At 37.9% G+C, this 18,801-nt stretch overlaps 1 protein-coding gene across 5 annotated transcripts in view; it reads left to right on the forward strand.

Annotated features, from left to right (window-relative positions):
• The first annotated feature begins 4,460 nt into the window (after window positions 1-4,460).
• The window catches only part of LOC144023246 (low-density lipoprotein receptor-related protein 1-like), a 120,783-nt gene continuing 106,442 nt past the window's right edge, over window positions 4,461-18,801 (forward strand). For all 5 annotated transcript variants that reach the window (XR_013284509.1, XM_077528453.1, XM_077528455.1 and 2 more), the window contains exon 1: window positions 4,461-4,999. Coding sequence is in view for 4 of the 5 variants with exons in the window: in XM_077528453.1 (XP_077384579.1) it covers window positions 4,903-4,999 (97 nt within the window). In the remaining variant the exon portion in view is untranslated. The remainder of the gene's footprint in view (window positions 5,000-18,801) is intronic.

The following is an 18,801-nucleotide window of genomic DNA, read 5'->3' on the forward strand; positions in this document are numbered from 1 at the left end:
CTCTATTTGTAATAAGTATTGGCAAAAAGATGAAGGAAAAAAAATGTTTGGAGTTACATTCGGGCCATTTGAGGTTTTACTATATTTGCTCCACCTCCTTTCCAAACTACCTTGATTCCTTTTTTTTCCTGATTATTTTTCAATCTGAGTCATTCCTGCTGTTATCCAGAAACATTCAAATTACAGTCTACTCAAAGCGCAGACTTTCGTGCTGGTGTAAGATTAGCGGTTTCCTGTGTGACCCCGCCACCCCCCAACCCACCACCACCACCCCTTTCACAATGAGCAGATGGATAGGTATGAATAGTAAAAAGTCCTTTTTCCAGCATTAAGTTTGCATTCCTTACAAAATGGCTGCGGTGCATGAGAGAGTAGCTGCGTCGGTGGGACGCGCGCGCACACACAGGATGTGATTCCAGGAACTTTGATTGATGAGATAATCCATCTGGCTCGCAGGCAAAGGAGGGGAGGAGCAGGGAAGGGCGGGAGAAAGAGAGAGTGTAGAACATGAGCGATGGTGTTGCTCCAAATCATGATGCCGTTTTGAGATTTATGCATGTGCTTGCTTACAGCAGGCGCACTTGTGGATATTCTGGCTCCACTTAGTACGGGGTGGGGGAAACAAAGTGAATGTCAGGATCGATATTTTCCTGTGAATACGCTTTTCGTCGACACCGTATATGTTGACGATGAAGCTGCGGGGGGAGAAAACGCGTTTCTCCATCCTCTGCATGTTGCTGGCTTGTATCACAGCTGCAGTAAAGTGGGTGGAGGTGCATCATGGATGAGAGAGTGACAGATGAAATACTTGCTCCAGTCATGACATAAGCCAGACAAATGTTTTTTCCCCTCACTTTCTTATCCTGGACAAGTGGCCTAGTAGAGCAGGCCCTGAAGCTAATTTCTAACAATATACAACTTTGCTAAGTGAATAGTAACAGTGTTTTGTCATTCTATATGGCATAAATGTTAGTGTACATAATTTTATTTTTTTTTCATTTTAGCGAAGAGGAGAACTGCATCATGTGCAGACTGCAGTATTTGTATGGGATGCGGAAAAGGGCACTGAGCGATTCCCCTCAGATAAAAGTATCATGTTACAACATGATGCTGCAGAGCTACAAATCAATACGCTGCAGCTTCTCATGAAAGATAAATTAGCTCGCAGATGAATAAGAAGAGGCGTTTAATGGTATGTTGAAGTAGGGGGAGGAATTTGAAGCTTTCTTTGATGAAGTATTTTACGTCGATTGCTAAAAAGAAAAATACTTATTGTTGTGAAATTCTGTATATGCAAGTGTCATTTAGTTACTGAACTTCACATAACACTACGTTCTGCTTCTTTCAACAGAAAAGTGCTGCAAGTGTAGTCTCAGCTAGGCAGTCACTTCATTAATCCTCAATGGCTTCAATACACGATTAATCAACAATTAAATCCACACGCTCGATAGAATTCTTAACAATGCACTTTATCTTGTCCAATCCTACCATTTAAAGGTAGTGACTGGGCCAAACATGACGGTACGCTGGTCTCGCCCTCCATTTTGCATGTACTTCATCCTTGACAGACCCAAATGGAACACATGAGTAAGCGCACAACACTGTGCTTGTCTTTTCTGAGTAGAATGTTATGATGAAAGGTAAAGTTTATTATTATTATTATTATTATTATTATTATTATTATTATTATTATTATTATTATCATCATTTGAATGGTTTCATCTGCCCAGAACATGGGAGGTTTTTGTTTTTTTTGTGTTTCCATAACATTGGAGGTATTTTAGATGTCTATTATGTGTCTTGGCTGTTCTTAAATATCGCCAGTATTTTGTTCGCTGTTGTAAATCCTCTATAATATTTACATTCACAAAGACATCACTTCTTTAAAGGTTTTGCAGTTGTTAAATTCTTTGTCTACTCTGGCATTTATTGGGCTTTTTTTCTTTTGCCTTCACCGACTTAGTTGTTCTGCTTCTGTTTTTTTTTTTTTTTTTTTTTTTTGGACCACTTTTTGAATAGGTGGGCATACAACTGGTTTTCCAGTTTCAGTAACAAAGACTGATTGAATACTCATAAGTATTCTGTTGACTTCCCAGTTCCATGGCTTGAGGTTTGCTTCCATCTGCTGGTGAATTGTAATAAAGCCTTAAAAATATTGACTGTCGTTAAAAGACAGAAGAGAGTTTAACTGAGTACAGCACTGTGATTGTGACAGGAGTAGATAGCCTACTGTAAACTAAATAGCGTAATTTTGTTATTTAATTGAACTTGAAGTTGGCCTTTGGTAAAATATGATGCGGTGCACTCAATACAATGGAACTATGGATAAGTAAAATGGTGGCAGTCGAGATAGAACCAAAAGTATAGCTTAAGATATGTTTTATTTCATCAGTATGTTCCCTTTACATAATGTGTAAATGTAGCTTTCCTGTCTCTTCCACTGCATTTCTGTTTGAGTATGGTCGGATTGGGCAAAAACATCTGGCATGACCACATTTGCAAGCACCAATGAAAGTGCTAAAATAAGCCAGTGCTTAAAAAAAAAAAAGCCAAGAATGTGACGAGAAAGTGCAAATGTCTGCATAAGCTAGTCATTTCTCTTTATGTGAAAGAATAGCTGGCCACGGTAAAGTGGTGGGCTGGAGACCAAACACTCATTTTGGTGGTGAGTTACAGTATTTTCCCCGCTCTCTCTTTCCTTTCCCCCTCACACAAAGAACTCTTTGTTCCTCTCAACATTGACATTGTAAAACCTGTAGATGTCACTGTTGGGCAGCTTTTCACAGCTCTTGCGCTTATGTGCGTGTGTTACCGTACATGAATAAAACAAGTTCAGATAGATAGATAGATAGATAGATAGATAGATAGATAGATAGATAGATAGATGGACGGACGGACGGACGGACGGACGGACGGACGGACGGACGGACGGACGGACGGACGGACAGACAGACAGACAGACAGACAGACAGACAGACAGACAGACAGACAGACAGACAGACAGACAGACAGACAGACAGACAGACAGACAGACAGACAGACCGACCGACCGACCGACCGACCCACCGACCGACCCACCGACCGACCGACCGACCGACCCACCGACCGACCCACCGACCGACCGACCGACCGACCCACCGACCGACCCACCGACCGACCCACCGACCGACCCACCGACCCGATTCCTGGCCACCCCTCTGCCCCTGATGTTGATCGGTTCAGTTTGTTGTCTATTGTGCAAATGGATTATATCAATGGGCTGCTCCCTTTAAATTGTGGGCCGGTCATTTGGGGTAAAATGGAGGAAAAAATACAATTAAATAGCACAATAATTGTCTTGAATCTTTAATTGTACTTATTTGAAGCCTGTACTTTACATAACTTGAGAATACACTTTATGATGCGTGCAAATGGTGAAAAACTGATGCTCATCTCAGTTGCCACGGGATTAATTGAAATTTTGAAATAATTTGAGGGGAAAAAATGATGATGAAGTCTAATATAATGAAAATAATTTGATTGGTTTTGGACTGGTTGGGAAATGTGCAAGGAGGCAAGGAGTCCAAAACAAAACATTGGCATTGATTTGGGGATTTTTGTCATGGAAAATATGTATTACACTGGCAACGTACAAATACTTTCCAATATGTTACAAATGTGCTGAACAGTTTGATGTTGTCATGGTTTGAATCATTTGAATAAGTAGAGAAATATGGAAGAGTGAGCTAAATTTGGATAATGTCTGCATTCATTTCAATGGGAAACTTTTTTAGAACTACGGGTAAAATAGTTCCTAATGTGGCCTGATTTGGAATGAGCTGAATATTTTGTAGAAATTGGTTGAGAACAGGGAAAGAGAAAATAATAATAATAATAATAATAATAATAATAATAATAATAATAATAATAATAATAATAATAATAAATTCAAAGAATTTTAGTGCACAGGTTGCAAAATTCGGTGAATTTATTGGAAATAATGTAAATTATTTGCCCCATTCAATTTAGGCACTTAAGAAACTTGTGGGAAGTAAATTATATTTTAGCAAAACAGATTTTCTGATCATATGGATGAACTGATCTACTAATTTGCTGCTTGAGGAAATCCGATTTCTGATTGGGTTGGGTGGGGGATGAATATTTAACTCAATATTTTTGTTATTCAATGAAGGAGTTGATTGTTCATTAAAATATTTTAAAGTTGACAAAGTTCTGAGCACATGCGTGGAAATTACATGGAGCCTGTTTTCTTTGTCATGCGTTTTTGTTCATATTTATGCTTCAGCCCGGAAACTTTCCAGAAAATTATCGTAAATGTTCCTCCCCTACGATATGAGATATAAAATTAGAACAATGCATGGAGAAGAGCCTCATTGAACACGATGGAGGTGTCGAGTGCTTGGGGAAGAGGAGGAGGATGAAGAGGGGGAGGAGGAGGAAGAGGAGGAGGGCCAGCCGACGTCACTCATCATCGCTTGGAGCCTCCAGCTCGTCAATCTTTGGCCAGCGGCGGCAGAGGCGACCGGGCGAAGTGAGCGCTACCTTCCACCAGCTTCCTGACGCACTCCACTCGCCTCCGTAGAGCACACCCGAGACCCCCCTGGACGAGTTGCACGACCCAGCGGCTTCCAGCTCGAGCGCAAAAGCCAGGCTAGCCGAGACCGCTAGCCTTCGTGAGGGTGGCCGGGCTGTCCATGCATCCGGGGAGCCCCGAGGCAGCCCCGGGCTGGCTGGGAGAAGACCGAGCCGGAAGCCTTGAGCCTTGACACTCACCGCGCTGTTTGGCACGCAGCGGCGGCGGATGCCCGGCGAGGAGCATCTTCTCGCCCCACTGCAAGCAACCAGCGTGACAGCTCCAAGAGGCGATTGATGACTAATATTCCCTCCGGATAGACCACAACAATGTTGCGCACCGCGGCCAACGTGCTGGCAGCAGGATTGCTCGTCTTGGGAATGTTGCACAGCTCCGAAGTCGTCTCACCATCCAGGGCTGTTGATGGTAAGCGGTCTTGAAATGCATTCTCTTATCACCTGCTGCTTTGTTTTGTTTGTTCTTAACTCGGTGTGCTCCACTGCTTGCCCCAGGTTGAAGCAACAATTAAAAATGGGTCTTTTGTTTGGGCCACATGTGAATATTGCAGTGTCACAGTCAGCTTTCCTCTGTGAGAGGAGACACATTCACGCTGACATTCATTGAGAAAATGATGGCACAGGCCCCAGGAGCGCTTGCTTTTTAAAGTAGCACTTAATGCATCACAGATGTGTATACATTTTTAATGCCGGTGAGTGGTGGCGTGTCTTTAAATCAGTGGTCTCAAACTGAGGACCCCAGACCTTGGGAAGACTGCAAGTCCTAGCTTGGGGGTCTGCAAAAAATATTTGGCAAAAAGATTGTTTTTCGACCAATTGTTCTCAGTTTGAGGTCTTTGTTTGTTTGAACCTTCTTGAAATGATGGTGATAAAGGCGTTTCTTTCGACTACTTCTTTCTACCTCCATTTTATAGCTTTTTATGGACAGATGCCAGGGTTCTCAAACTGGGGTCCGCGGATCCCTTTTGGATCTGTGAGTCAAAACTTGGGGGTCCACAAAGTGGACTTATTAAAAAAAAAAAAAAAAAAAAAAATGCACATGGACATATGGGCATTGACTATAGCTTAAAAAACAAACAAACTTAATAAAACAATGACTCATTCCTACCTTAGTTTTGAACTAATTAAAAGTCGTAATTGTGGTGTCTCATCTCATAAATATCTGACATGCCTGCACAAATATTTAGGACTATATATATATATATATATATATATATATATATATATATATATATATATATATATATATATATATATATAAATTATATATTTCATTTGTTTTACTTTAAAAAATAAATAAAAGGGGACAGAAATAAGTGAATCTTGTGATATCTGCCCCTGATCAAAAAAGAAAAATAAATACAATTAAGTATTAATAATAATAATAATAATAACAACAATAATAGTGAATTACAGTGAACAGTCAACAATTAAATACAATTATTCAAGAGCATGACCTTGTGCTATATATATATATATATATATATATATATATTTTCCAGTAATTGAGCTTTTATACATTTTTAAAAAATACAAATGAACTGAGATGGTTTAGGTTTAGAATCCAGATTGTTCCACAAACTGACACCTTGAGTTGAAATACATCATTCTTTTTCTTTTGTTCTGTATTTAGGTTGGGAAAAAAAAAATGTTCCAGTTAATTTGTACTCGCATTCCTCTTTTTTATTTTATTTTTTTAAATTTATTTATTTATTTATTTTTTTATTTGATTTGCATGTTAATTGGTAAAATTTCATGATGGGCTTTATACATGATTTTAAGGCGGTTAAAGTCCATCAATTCATTAACTTTTAAAATTTATAAATATTGGATTAGTGTGGTCTCTGTATCCACATCCAAACATGACACGAATAGCACGTTTCTGTAAGAGAAAAATGGGTTCGGTGTAGGTTTTGCAGGCGCACGCCCACACTTCAATTCAATAGGTCAGGTATGAACAATCAATGACTTACATAAAAATAGCAGCATTCTTGTTCAATGATTCTTTAACCTTGTGTAAAACAGCTACGGCTTGGGATATCTTAGATTGCGCTTTACATTTTTAATGTTCATCAATAATAATAGCTATAAACTTTATTTCATTAATCCTTTCTATTTCTATATCTTGCACATATAACTGAATACTTTCGTTAAGCTTGGACTTTATCACAATATTATGACTTTATACTGGAAAAATCCAATCAACTCTCATAACATCACAAAGTTTTTTTTCCCCTAAAAAAATATATGAATTTGTTTATGTAACATTACAACAAAGTTCTCAAAAATAGGCAACATATTCCACTATCCTGGCCACCAAAAACCTCAAGAATCACTACTTTAAATGAGAATGATTTTGGGCTTTGGATTAGTTTTTTCATATGGTGTATTTATGGAATGCCATCTTGTCTTCACTCCAGTCACATATGCTGGTCGAAAATATCTTGTCCACTGAGAATTTTGATAGGTCAAAAAATACTTTCCATTGGATGGTATGACTTGTGTTGTCATCTACAGACTAAAACAGCCCCCTCCCTTCTTCCCACAACTGACCTTGCACACCTTCACAGTCTGGAACAACTTCTGGAAACCATTAAAATCTCCCAGTCCTACTCACGCACACCTCACGGTGTGGTGACAGAAGAAAAGGCTGATTGGTTTGATTCTATTCAGTTGAAAAAGGGAATTTGTTGTTTCTAACGGTAATGCGCAGCTACCTCGTCATTCAACCTTTTCTTGAATACAAAGCTCTTCTAAAACAAATTAGCATTTGCGCGTGATATATCATTAAATTCTAGAGGTCTTTGAAGGCTAGTCTGTTTTAAATCAGAAGCTGGATTTTATGAGATTCATCATCCAGCCAAAAACCTTTGAAGTCATGTTGTTGCACCCGGTGAAACCGAGCTCAATTACCATCTTGAATGTAGCCTGCAACCCTTAAAAAGTTAGTTTGCAACAAGCTGACAAATCCCACAATACTTCTTTGACTATAAACTAACAATTGACAATTCAGAACATCCGGGCATTTTCTATTTCCACAATGCAAATGCTTTCTTGCTACTCGCTGAAAACAAATGGCGTATTGTATTGCTTTTGCCTGTGACAAGCATACAAACCAGGCAGATTGTTATAGTAGACGGCATGTCATCACATTAAAGTAATCCTCACAAATCAAATTACAACGATCCAAAGTCCACCGAGTTGACCGCCATTTTGACTTATGGCAACCTCGGAATTGTCAATTGGGAAAATTAACAATATGTAAACCTGTTTTGTCTTTTAAACAGTAGTGTTCCAGTACAAATTGCCTCATGTCAACATGCCCTGAATACCGTCTTAATATTCATTTTGATGGCGAAAAATCCCAAGGAAATTATATTTTTTGTTAAGAATAATCTGGAGTTCTGCGTGCGTTGCGACTGACTCAACTGCGCCTCTGTTGGTTGTATCAAATATTGTACTCCATCTTTAACAGTTAATCACCAATCATTCCACATAACAATTAGAATTTTCAATGATGAGTTCGCTAACTTATTATCACGTGCTTATTTACAATGGTTAAAAAAAGTTCATGTTGTCTTCTAATTCAGTGGTTCTAAAATGGGGGTACGTGAAGGCACTTCAGGGGGTATGCGAAATTTAAAAATAAATTTAAAAAGTAGCATCCATGCCAAAATTACTTAAATATTTCAGAAAAATGGTGGTACTTAGCTGAAAAAAAAAAAACGTTTTACAGGGGGTACATCCTTGAAAAAAGGTTGAGAACCACTGTTCTAATTCATGTTGTTGTTGTTGTTGTTGTTGTTTTTTTTTAAGACAATAAAGGGTTTGTTTACTAGTTTTGGTGTCCACTAATACATTCCATGATGGTGCGTAAGAAACAGACTTATAGGGTCTGTATCACGGTATTAAACCCTTCCACCATTAACTATAGGCATATAAATGATAACATCTTCCCTATGACACCATAGCAATTCTTATGAACACTGCCGCCTTGAGTGGACGCCAAAACTAGTGAAGGTAAACACGCCTTTTTGTCTTTAAAAGGAAAAACAGACTATTTACAATGGATTCCTATTTTTGATGTGTCGTCGCTCTTATTTGATGAGTCATCATTGTGTGGTTGGTTGTCAGCATGAATAATCATTGTGGTTTGTTTAAGGTCACCGTGACTAAAATGCTGAGAGTTTTTCTTTTTCTTTTTTAACACAACATTGTGAAATGTGTTTTTCTCCTGAATAGTTCCATTATGGTTTCAGTCATTATTTTGCATCAACGTAATATCAGCCCCTTCCAAGCACTGTCACGTTAACTCTTTTTCAAACGTGACAAATCTGATTCAGAGGATTTATTCTTTTTTTTTTTTTTTCCCTGACCTGAGTTGTTTTGCCATGTGCCGGCCGGAGCGCCAAAGATTCTTAGTACTGTAGCCAGGCCCCAGGTCACCAGCAAGCCTTTGGTTTAATTGGGTCTAAACTGCTCTTTTTTTCTCAGAGGAGACCTCGGCGAACAGTCTCAGATTGTTCAGAAAACTCTACTAATTGGGGGCTTAGTGGAAAAGGCCCTAATGAAGGAATTCACATTGCTTCACTGTACAACACAATGTCATTGCAAAAACACCTCCCGTGTTTTGTCTACTTGCTTATGTTATTTTACACAGCAAAAGTAGTAAGTCAATTCAATTCAATGGATTTTATCCTTGATAAAAACTTAATGTTCCTTATCCCCATGTGGCCTCAGTTGTAACATTTGGTTGGAGCATCAGCGGTGTGGTGAGGCCAACATCACGATGGCACCACATGGCCAAAATGTTCACATTTGACTGTTTGCTGACAACTCTTAAGCAAATGGAGTGCATTTGGCAGCTTAGTCTTGCTCACTTAAATTGAAAGTGTATGTGGAAAATACGTTTTTAACTGTGCATATCTCAGCTTGTTCTGCGGTTAAATATCTAATGCGACACTGTAAAGTAGCTACTTTGCATTGCCTGGCGGTATATAATCCAGTACTTTGGTCAGTGGATTTTCTGAGGAAAAATAACAAGCGAGGCTCATTGAAATCCAGCCACATTATTACGTTGATACTTTGAGGCTGAGGAGTATCATCAAATTCTTCACAGTTTAAGCTGTAGATTAAAGATGTCTGCAGAGTTTCTTCATATGTCTCTTGCGAGCCATGGATGTAATATTTGTATCTCTGTAAAACACATTACACAACCATAAATCATACTTGCACGCATACATATTTTATTCAGACTTCATTAAAGCATTTCAGCGCAGTTGTATTTAATGGAAAGTGTTGTAAATCGATTTCTTAACAAGTGTGTGCCTCCACAAGCCATTTGTTAGCTTTGTGGACGTACTGCAAACGGCTAACATGGCTGTTTTCATGTGGGGAAACACATTAAAGGAATCTAATGGACTTAGCTGAGCAATAATGTAACACCCGTTACTTATTGCTATTACTTTTGTTGGTTCTCATTTGGCGGTTCTGATTTTGGTGAGTAATGCTAGTATTTATCTTTTATCTTAGGTCCGTATCCCACTGAGGGGCAAACATTTGCGAGTGTTGGTGAAGTTAGGATTCGTTTAACGTTTGCCAGACATTTGCCTTTGTTCTTCTTGTCACAAGGAAAATTTGAACATGTACAGAATTTCCTTGCGACAAGAAAAACGGATAAGACGCTAGGCTAGGTGAATGTCTGGCAAACGTTTGCTAACTTGAACAAACCCCGACGTGAAATCAACATTTGCTAGCGTCGCAAACTTTCATCCTTCAGTGGGATACTTACAGGTGCGGTGTCATCTAAAATGAACAATAAAATCATTAGTATTTTTGAAAAGAACACACTTAAAAAGTTAGAGCTAATTCAGTTTTGACCTATGAAGTATTGATGTATAAAGTCTTCTCTTTATGGTAGTCTGAACGAAAACAAATACCAATTGAAATGTCTCTTGAGTGTCAGCATGATGCCTGAGTGGTTCGCAGCCTCACAGTTTTGAGGTTGGGGTTTCACGTTTCGGTTCGTATGTGGCGGTAGTATGTTGTCTTCCATGTTTGGGTAGGTTTTCTTCACTTATCCCCCATTCCAAAAGACAACAATGTTAGGGTTCATTGAAGAGGAAATTCTCCAGAGGTGTAAATGTAATTGTGAGAGGTTGTCTGTCTGTATGTGCCTTGTGATTGGCTCGCTAGCAGTCCAGGGTGTAGCCTACCACCTCCTTTTCAAAATCAGCTGAGACGCGCTCCAGCTCACCTGCAAAACTAATGAGGATTTGTGGTTTCGAAAAAGGACTGACGAATGGCAACTTCATTACATATCAGTAAAATTCAATTTCAGAGTGGAATATTATGCTTTTACAGTGATAAAAAGGCTCGCTTTGGATTGACATTATCAGGCAAATATTAATTTAACAATGTGGTTATATAAATGGTGCAGAATTGCACTGCATCACACAGAGCTGTTTATGATATTTCACCCATTTCATGTATCTGAATAAGATAAAATATCAGAAAACACTTCAGTGCTGTGTAATATATTTCAGCTCTATTTTCTTTTGATGCAGCTCTTGAATTGGAGCACAGGAGCAGTGTAATGTGTTGGCTTTGTCGGTGGCAGCTTTGCGAGACGAATGGCCTCTGCTTTGTTGTCAGGCTTTGTTTTATCATCTGGACCCAAATACGCCCAAATGGCGGCAGAGGCATTTTTTTTCTTCTTTACAAGTCTTGTAGTGTACTCGCCTCTTGTTTTTGCCATCTTTCACTGCTTAGATGTCTGTTCTCCGGAGAACCAGACAGAATGCTGACATTGTGCCATATACAGTATATTTATATATCTAATTAAACTTTTTGTTATTTGGTAAACGCTGTACAAATTATACACAACTCTGACAGTAGTTTGTTGCCAGCCACAATTTCAAAATGCTGGCAAAAATTCGTCCTTGCACACAAACCATGAAACTGTGAAATCCTCCCTCTGTGAGTGTTTATATTGTGATATTTATTGCAAATGCAGTCAGGCAGCGAGGAATTTAAGAACAGACATACAATAGTACATATCCCGCTGTACAGAACCGTGTCGTAATGTTGCTCCTTAGTCCACTTCAGCCACTAATTGCATTCATTTCCTCTGCCCATTAATGTACAAAACGATCTCCAGGCAGTGATCTCGCCTGTTGCCTCATTGTTAAGAGATGATTCCTTCCCCCTATAGAGAATTTAAATGGTTTCACCAGTAGATAAAGTACGTTCTGTTTTAAGCTTCGGCCCACACATCTCATACATTCATTGTCATCCATTTTACTCTTCACTGGGATTTTCTCTCGGCCGATGTCCATGTTTTCAGTGGCAATCACGTGCGTGAGCAAAGCGGTGCCCTTTACAGATGAGCATTCCGTCTTTGTGAGGAAAATTGAAGTAGACACACCTGACAGGTTGCAACAATTCATTATTATTCATTTCAATTCATTATTATTATAGTATATGTCTGAATGTAATAATGAAAATGGGGGTCATAACATATTATTTAGTGGCACCACAGCGGGATGTTATTATGTTGCCTGTGTAGCTTTGTAATTTAATTGAAATATCAGGACAAACTTTCAATATACTGCGAATTAGGGAATAGTTAAAAGAATTGTATAATTAATTGTTGGTTGTGACTGTGTGGTATTGATTGTTGACTAATTGTGTCTTGAAACAAGTGAGACAAAATGAAGTCCACTACTTGGCTCCTTCCAACTAGTTTTTAATCTTCGAGAAGACATATGGAAAATCTACTTTTAATTGCTTGCTTGTTTACAAATAGGAGACAATGGGGAGCGTATACGGCTAAATTAAAGTAATCCTGCTCTGAAGGTTGTCTGAGTCTCCAGAAGTCTCTAATTAACACACAAAAAGTAGCTAGATTTGTTGCTCATTGCTCTCCCACCCCCTCTTTTTTTTGTTTTTAAATAAGTAACATTATCTTTTAGTTTAGTTTGACGAGCTGCAACAGGAATTTAGTAAAATGTGGCTTTGTTGTTTCAAAATGTGAGGATAGATACCTATAATACCACAAGGCATTTTTTTTTAATAATTAAAAGTTTTTTTAATGGGTTCAGGGCATGGTTATTTTAGTTAACTAAAACTAACGAAAAAACTAAAACTAAAATTTAAAAAACTATTTCATTAACAAAATAAAATAAAAACGAAAATGCTTTTAAAAAACGAAAACTAACTAAAATTATAATTATAGCAAAAATGTCCTTCGTTTTCGTCTTTGGTAATTTAATGCATGAGTCTTTGGGGATGATTTTAAATGTGATTTTAAGTAGATTTAGTTTGATATTAACCGGAATAAGGACTATTGAAAATGTGTCACACAGAAGTGACGTCATCTAGCAGCAGCCAATAGAAAAGCACCTTCAGATGACGTCGCTCGTCTGGTGGTTTTTGAATACTGCGCACAAGTAATACATTTTGTTTTTAAACTAAAACTAATACCGAAACTAAAACTAAACTAAAACTAAGCATTTATTACATAACTAAAATGAATAAAAACTAACAAAACCACCCTGAAAACTAATTAAAACTAAAAACAAAACAAAAACAAAACTCAAAATAAAATAAAAACTAACTAAAATGAAAAATTCCCAAATTATAATAACCCTGGTTCAGGGTGAACTTAAAATGAGTTTCTTAATAGAAAAAGTTTTAGAACCACTACATTATCCTCAAATGTTGTAGAATTCACCATTTGAAAATGAACACTGGCATAGATTTATAGATATGAAGAGTTACATATTGATACTCACCTGCTCTCTTCATCAGGTGAGCATAGAGTTGCTACGGCTGCCTCAGCACGTGCATATTGAGCAAAAATAACATTCTCGTGAATCTAGGCCTGCATCTTACGCAAAGATGAAACTTGATTTTTCAAAAAGGCACCGAAGAATTTTATATAATCTTCTTTAATGTTTCCCTTTAGCATCATACTAAGCAGGCTTAATTGTCATTCTTCTCCCTCTGCGGCTATGTACAGCGTGCGCTCTTGGCGGGAGCATGGCAGCGGGATTTGTCTAAACTGGCTCTGTTGATAATTGAGGATCACACCTTGGGGTTCTCTTCAATTTTCCATCCTTACTCCCCCCCCACTGAATTTGGTGTAATCCTCATATGGATGTTAAGGAGGCCAAAGCCTTCTTCCTCGGAGTTCCAATATGAGCATAACACAAATATCTGTCTTGGTTGATTACAGCTTTGGCGTTCAGACGGAGTGAAATCTCAGACAGACATCCGAGTTGTTATTAATTACGTTCACTTGTGATTACTCCGCTTTGTTAAGAGGTCGGGCCTTTCGGTACCACCAAGGCTTGTTTAGATCTACTTTGTACTCAGAGCTGACCTGTAAAAAATCCTAATTCCCTTGGCAACTAACGTCACACACAATGACATTCTTGATGTTCTGTGTTTTTGTCACATATGCTCATTTAGACCTCCCCTTGCACGTGTTGTAATCGCTTAATTAATCGTTAAGAAATTGGTCAATTGTGTGGAATCGATTGTTGTTTACTTGCGTCAGGAAGTATAAGCATTATGTGGCTGCAACCACCAGAGGCGCTGTTGATTCAGGCTTAACTCATCCAAAGTAGAAGAACATTGCATCAACTTCTTAAGACTGACTTTTGACTGGGGATAGACTGATTTTTGGCTGGGCATGCATCTGCCTTTTTATGAATCTGACGGCCGATGAAGCTGGTATGTATCTTACTGAGTGGTGAAATGTTTGCGAGCGTAGCAAATTTAGGGTTCTCATCAGGATTTGTAAGATGTTCACAGAGAGTTTTTACTTGTCGCAAAGACATTTCGAACATATTCTGACTATTTTTCACTGTCTGCGAAGCTCTTTTGAAACTTTTTATGAACCTGATGAAAACCTCAAATTAGCAACATTCGCATGCATTTGTCGCTCAGTGACATATGGGGAACTTTCCATTTATGGATTTATTTAAATTTCCACTTTATAAAAGATGATGCTGACACTGGGTACTCACTACACTTTCTATAAAAAAAAAAAAAAAAAAGTTGACATTTTGGAAAACCTCTTTTTTTTTTATTTACTTGTGTCATGACTGGGTTATGCCAGGGTTAAGTTTGGGTCATGCAACGGTTATGTTTGGGTCATGACCGTGAGGTCAAGTGTCTGTTTTGAACTGATGTAACCATCATCTGGTTTCAACTGGAAAAACGCTAGGTGATGTCAGGAGCTATGTGATGTAAAGAATCTTTAATCTCTTTATTGGGTCAACAGCCAATCAGGCTACGTCAGTCCTGTTACCCACATCTCTCGCCACAACCAATCCAAACAATTCACTGTCTATTTAAGCCAAACCGAGAAGTGTGTTTGTCGGATTATTACCTCTGTTCCTCGGTGCATCTCCACAGCCCAAGGGGGCTTGGCGTCTCGTGATCCTCGGTGCATTCTCATTGTTTCTCGTCTAGTCAAGTTTGTTCTACGCCTCTCGATATTATGCGAATAGAGTTAAAATCTTATTTGTGTCTGTGCTTTTGGGATACAACCTCAGAACGTAACAACTTGCTTAGTTTTTAATTTAACTTAACACATGCTGATGACCCTGGAAACTCCCTACAATTTTTGTTATAATTTTTAAACAATGCCGTGAATTCTTTATAGGTTAAAAATTAAAAGATTTTTTTTTTCTTAATTTTGACGCTCATATTTTCTCTTTTGCTGCAAATGAATATCTGCTTGAAATATCGGTTATCAGTCTCTTTTACTCCTAATAATCGGTATCAGCCTAGAAAAACATATTGGTCCATCACTACTTTTGAAACGGGTCTTTTTAAATCCATTAACAAATCTCAGTTCATTTGTATTTTTAAAAAAGGTACAAAAGCACAATTACTGGAAAAATATATATAGCACAAGGTCATGCTGTTGGATCATTTTGTTTAATTGTTACCTTGAAAGCATCTTGACTGCTTGCTGTCATTTATTCTTGTGTTGATCTTTTTGTGTGTTGATCACACTTCTTTCTGTCTGCTTTCATTTCTTCTTTTAAAAGAATAATGTAAAAAATTTGAATTGAATTGAATTAAGCCACGCCATTACGTACATTTGTACAATTTAATGGCATCCAATAATTTTCTCTTTTTAAACGCAGTTAAATTAATATTTCAGTGTCAGTAAAAACTAAATATTAACACCTCCTCTGATATGACACAGCTGTTGTATTTGATCTCATGACACTGAGCAAATATTACTGGTGACTGGTGATATATCTTAAACCAGTAAACTTTGTCATCCATTGTGTGTTCTATATAAATCCTCATTTGCGATCCATGAGCTCTTTCTTCTATCATTTTTTACAGCTTGTGCAGTTCCTCCAAACTCTGTTGAAATGGTTTATTTAACAGGCACAGCTGGGGCCCCTTCTTCTCTGTTTTGTAACATGGCAAATTGGAAAACTTTTTTTCTCCCCCTCACTCTTCTGCTCTCTTCTGTTGCAAAACATTGGATGTGTTCATGTCTTTGTTGTGCTGGCAGATCAAGAGGTGGCCACACAGGCCAGAATATGTGTTTTCCTAATTTTACCCACACAAAAAAAAGGGGAGACTTATTACCGTTCCTCATAAAGCCTGTCAGGATGTTTATGAGCAGCTGTGTTGTGGTATCATTGGTGCCTCTCAGAAAGGAGACAAGTCGTATCAGAGGCAAGTTGTGTTGTTTATCTCCTTCCCCTCAAATACTTGTGAAATCGTAATGAACAGTAAATTTAGGATGGCAGGATTATCGTCTCTCCTTGAGAAACTCGTTGTTTTGCTGGTGAAAGTACGTCCTATCTGTAGTAGACTAAACTCGGTGACTTTTTAACCCCAGTAGACATTGCAAGAGTCTGTAAATGTTTTGAATAACCACGCTATGCAATTACCTCAGCCAACACGCCCACCTGGTGCTTTTGTGTGCCCTGACATTTTTATTATTCTCAATACTTGAGGCTGAATCATTAAATCCTGAGTCAAGAAAGGATCATGTACTAAGAACACAGTGGTTGTTGCCCCGGATCGTTTATGGTGTCTCCATGGAGTCAAGAAGGTCGCAACGGACTTATTACAGTATATTTATATCAACAGAAGTTATAACTTAGGATGACATTGGATGTCAATTAGTTGACTAACTGAACACTGGGTCGTTCCATGCTGAATTTTAGTGGGTTCAGTCATGCAGACTGCAGAGTGTGATTTTAATGAATCTCGGTGCACTTGTTGATAGAAATACGTAACACTAAACCTGAAATTTTAGGCCATTTGGAGCAGGGGTTATTATAGTTTAGGAATTTTCATTTTCGGTAATTTTTATTTCGTTTTGAGTTTTGTTTTTTAAAATTTGTTAGTTTTAATTAGTTTTATGGGCAGGTCTTTTAGTTTTTTTTTTTGTTTTTTTTTAAGTTATTGAAAAAATTCTAGTTTTATTTACCGTAGTTTCAATATTATTTTTCGTTTTATATATTACGTTATCTGAAGGGGCTTTTCTATTGGCTGCTGCCAAAAGACTAAATTGAAGGACATTTTCGCCATAATTATAGTTAGGGCTGTGCAATTAATCAAAATTCGATTACAATTTCAGTTATTACACTCCACAATTACAACATCAGCATAATCGTAAAAAAAAAAAAAAAAAAGAAAAAAAGATTATTAATACTAATTTTGAGTTGATTGTATACATTGGCACCTTTTTAAAATTTTAGAATAACTATTTTTACCTATTTTTACCTCATCCAAAAAGCACTTGCATAATTAGTGTTTCAAAGAATTTTATTTGTCTTAATAATTTTTACGTTTAAATATTTTTCTTGTTTTGTACCAAAAAATAGATTTCAATTATTACTAAAATAATCGTGATTATTACTGTCTTCATAAACTTTTAGTTTTGTAAACGTAAAATGTAGTTTCAGTCAGTTTTTGTTTTAAAAAAAAAAGTGCTTTCATTTTTATTTTATTTCGTTAATGAATTTTAGTTTGGGTTATTTCGTTAGCTTTCAATAACTAAAATAATCTTGGCTACGGCTTCTCAAATTTTGATATTTTTCTTTTTTATCAAAAAGGGATGTGGCCTTTGATCCCTTATCTCGGGAACTACTGGGTCATTCTTCACTTAACAGGCATTGTTGGAAAGGGAATTCAATTGAGGAGTCCAAATGCATACTTTTACTGCTCAACAAAAAATATACATCTCTGAAACTTTTAGATGTTTAGGGAACATGTAAGAGATTGGATTTCATGTAATGGTCACGTGATCCACAAGGTCAAATTCAAGGTCAAATTATAGGTCAAAAGGTCAGGTTACTAAAAGATGCAACTCAATACAGAACTCTATTAGCTTTCATATTCATTAGACTGACAGATCAGAGCAAGTTTGGCTGTTAACTTATCCCTGCAGGGAATTTATGTTTCCTCTTTGCTTTAATATGGAGGTCAAGAAAAAGGGTCAGGCACAAATCCGGCCCCCTGGAGCTAGCGCATCGTCCTTCTCAAGGCCGTATGTTTGAATGGGGACCGTCTAGGTTGAAGGCAGGTTTCTTTGTATAATACAATGTCCGAAGTTGACTTTGAACAGTGGACGCGCATCCCTGTTGACAGTGCGTACTCTCAATGTCTGCTGGAACTTCAGAGTGCCCCCGCTGATCTCCAAAGGCAAATGTACGTGCGACTTATTTATAGCTGTGTTGTGGGTGTGAGGAAATGGGGCTGTGGCTGGAAAAGAGGGTGGTGTTTGTCTTAGGAGAAGACGCTTCCTCACCGCTAGACTGAACTCATCTTGAAGGCTCCAGGGATGGGGGCGAGTGGGGGGCGCCTTGGCTATGTGGCCCGAATGGAGATGACCCAAAAGTAGCCTGTACCTTGGTAAACACACAGGCTGCTCATTGGTAGCATGTGTGACATTCCTCCCTCCCATCTCAGTATCTCACTTGGGCTCTTTTATGACACCCCCTCCCCCTCGCCATCTTCTTCATTTGCTCTCACTTCATACAGTTTGTTCTCTTATGTCATCCTATGTCACATGTTTCTGTTTAACCTCCTCTGCACTGACTATTCTTCCTGTTTTCACTTGTTATAATAACAAGACACCTGAACAATGATGAACAATGCATTAAAATAATTTTTTTTTCAAAAACAGATAAATCTGCAAAAACAACCCAAAATAGATAA

Source organism: Festucalex cinctus, chromosome 8 (genome assembly GCF_051991245.1).
Source record: "Festucalex cinctus isolate MCC-2025b chromosome 8, RoL_Fcin_1.0, whole genome shotgun sequence".
In the NCBI taxonomy this organism is placed as follows: Eukaryota; Metazoa; Chordata; class Actinopteri; order Syngnathiformes; family Syngnathidae; genus Festucalex; species Festucalex cinctus.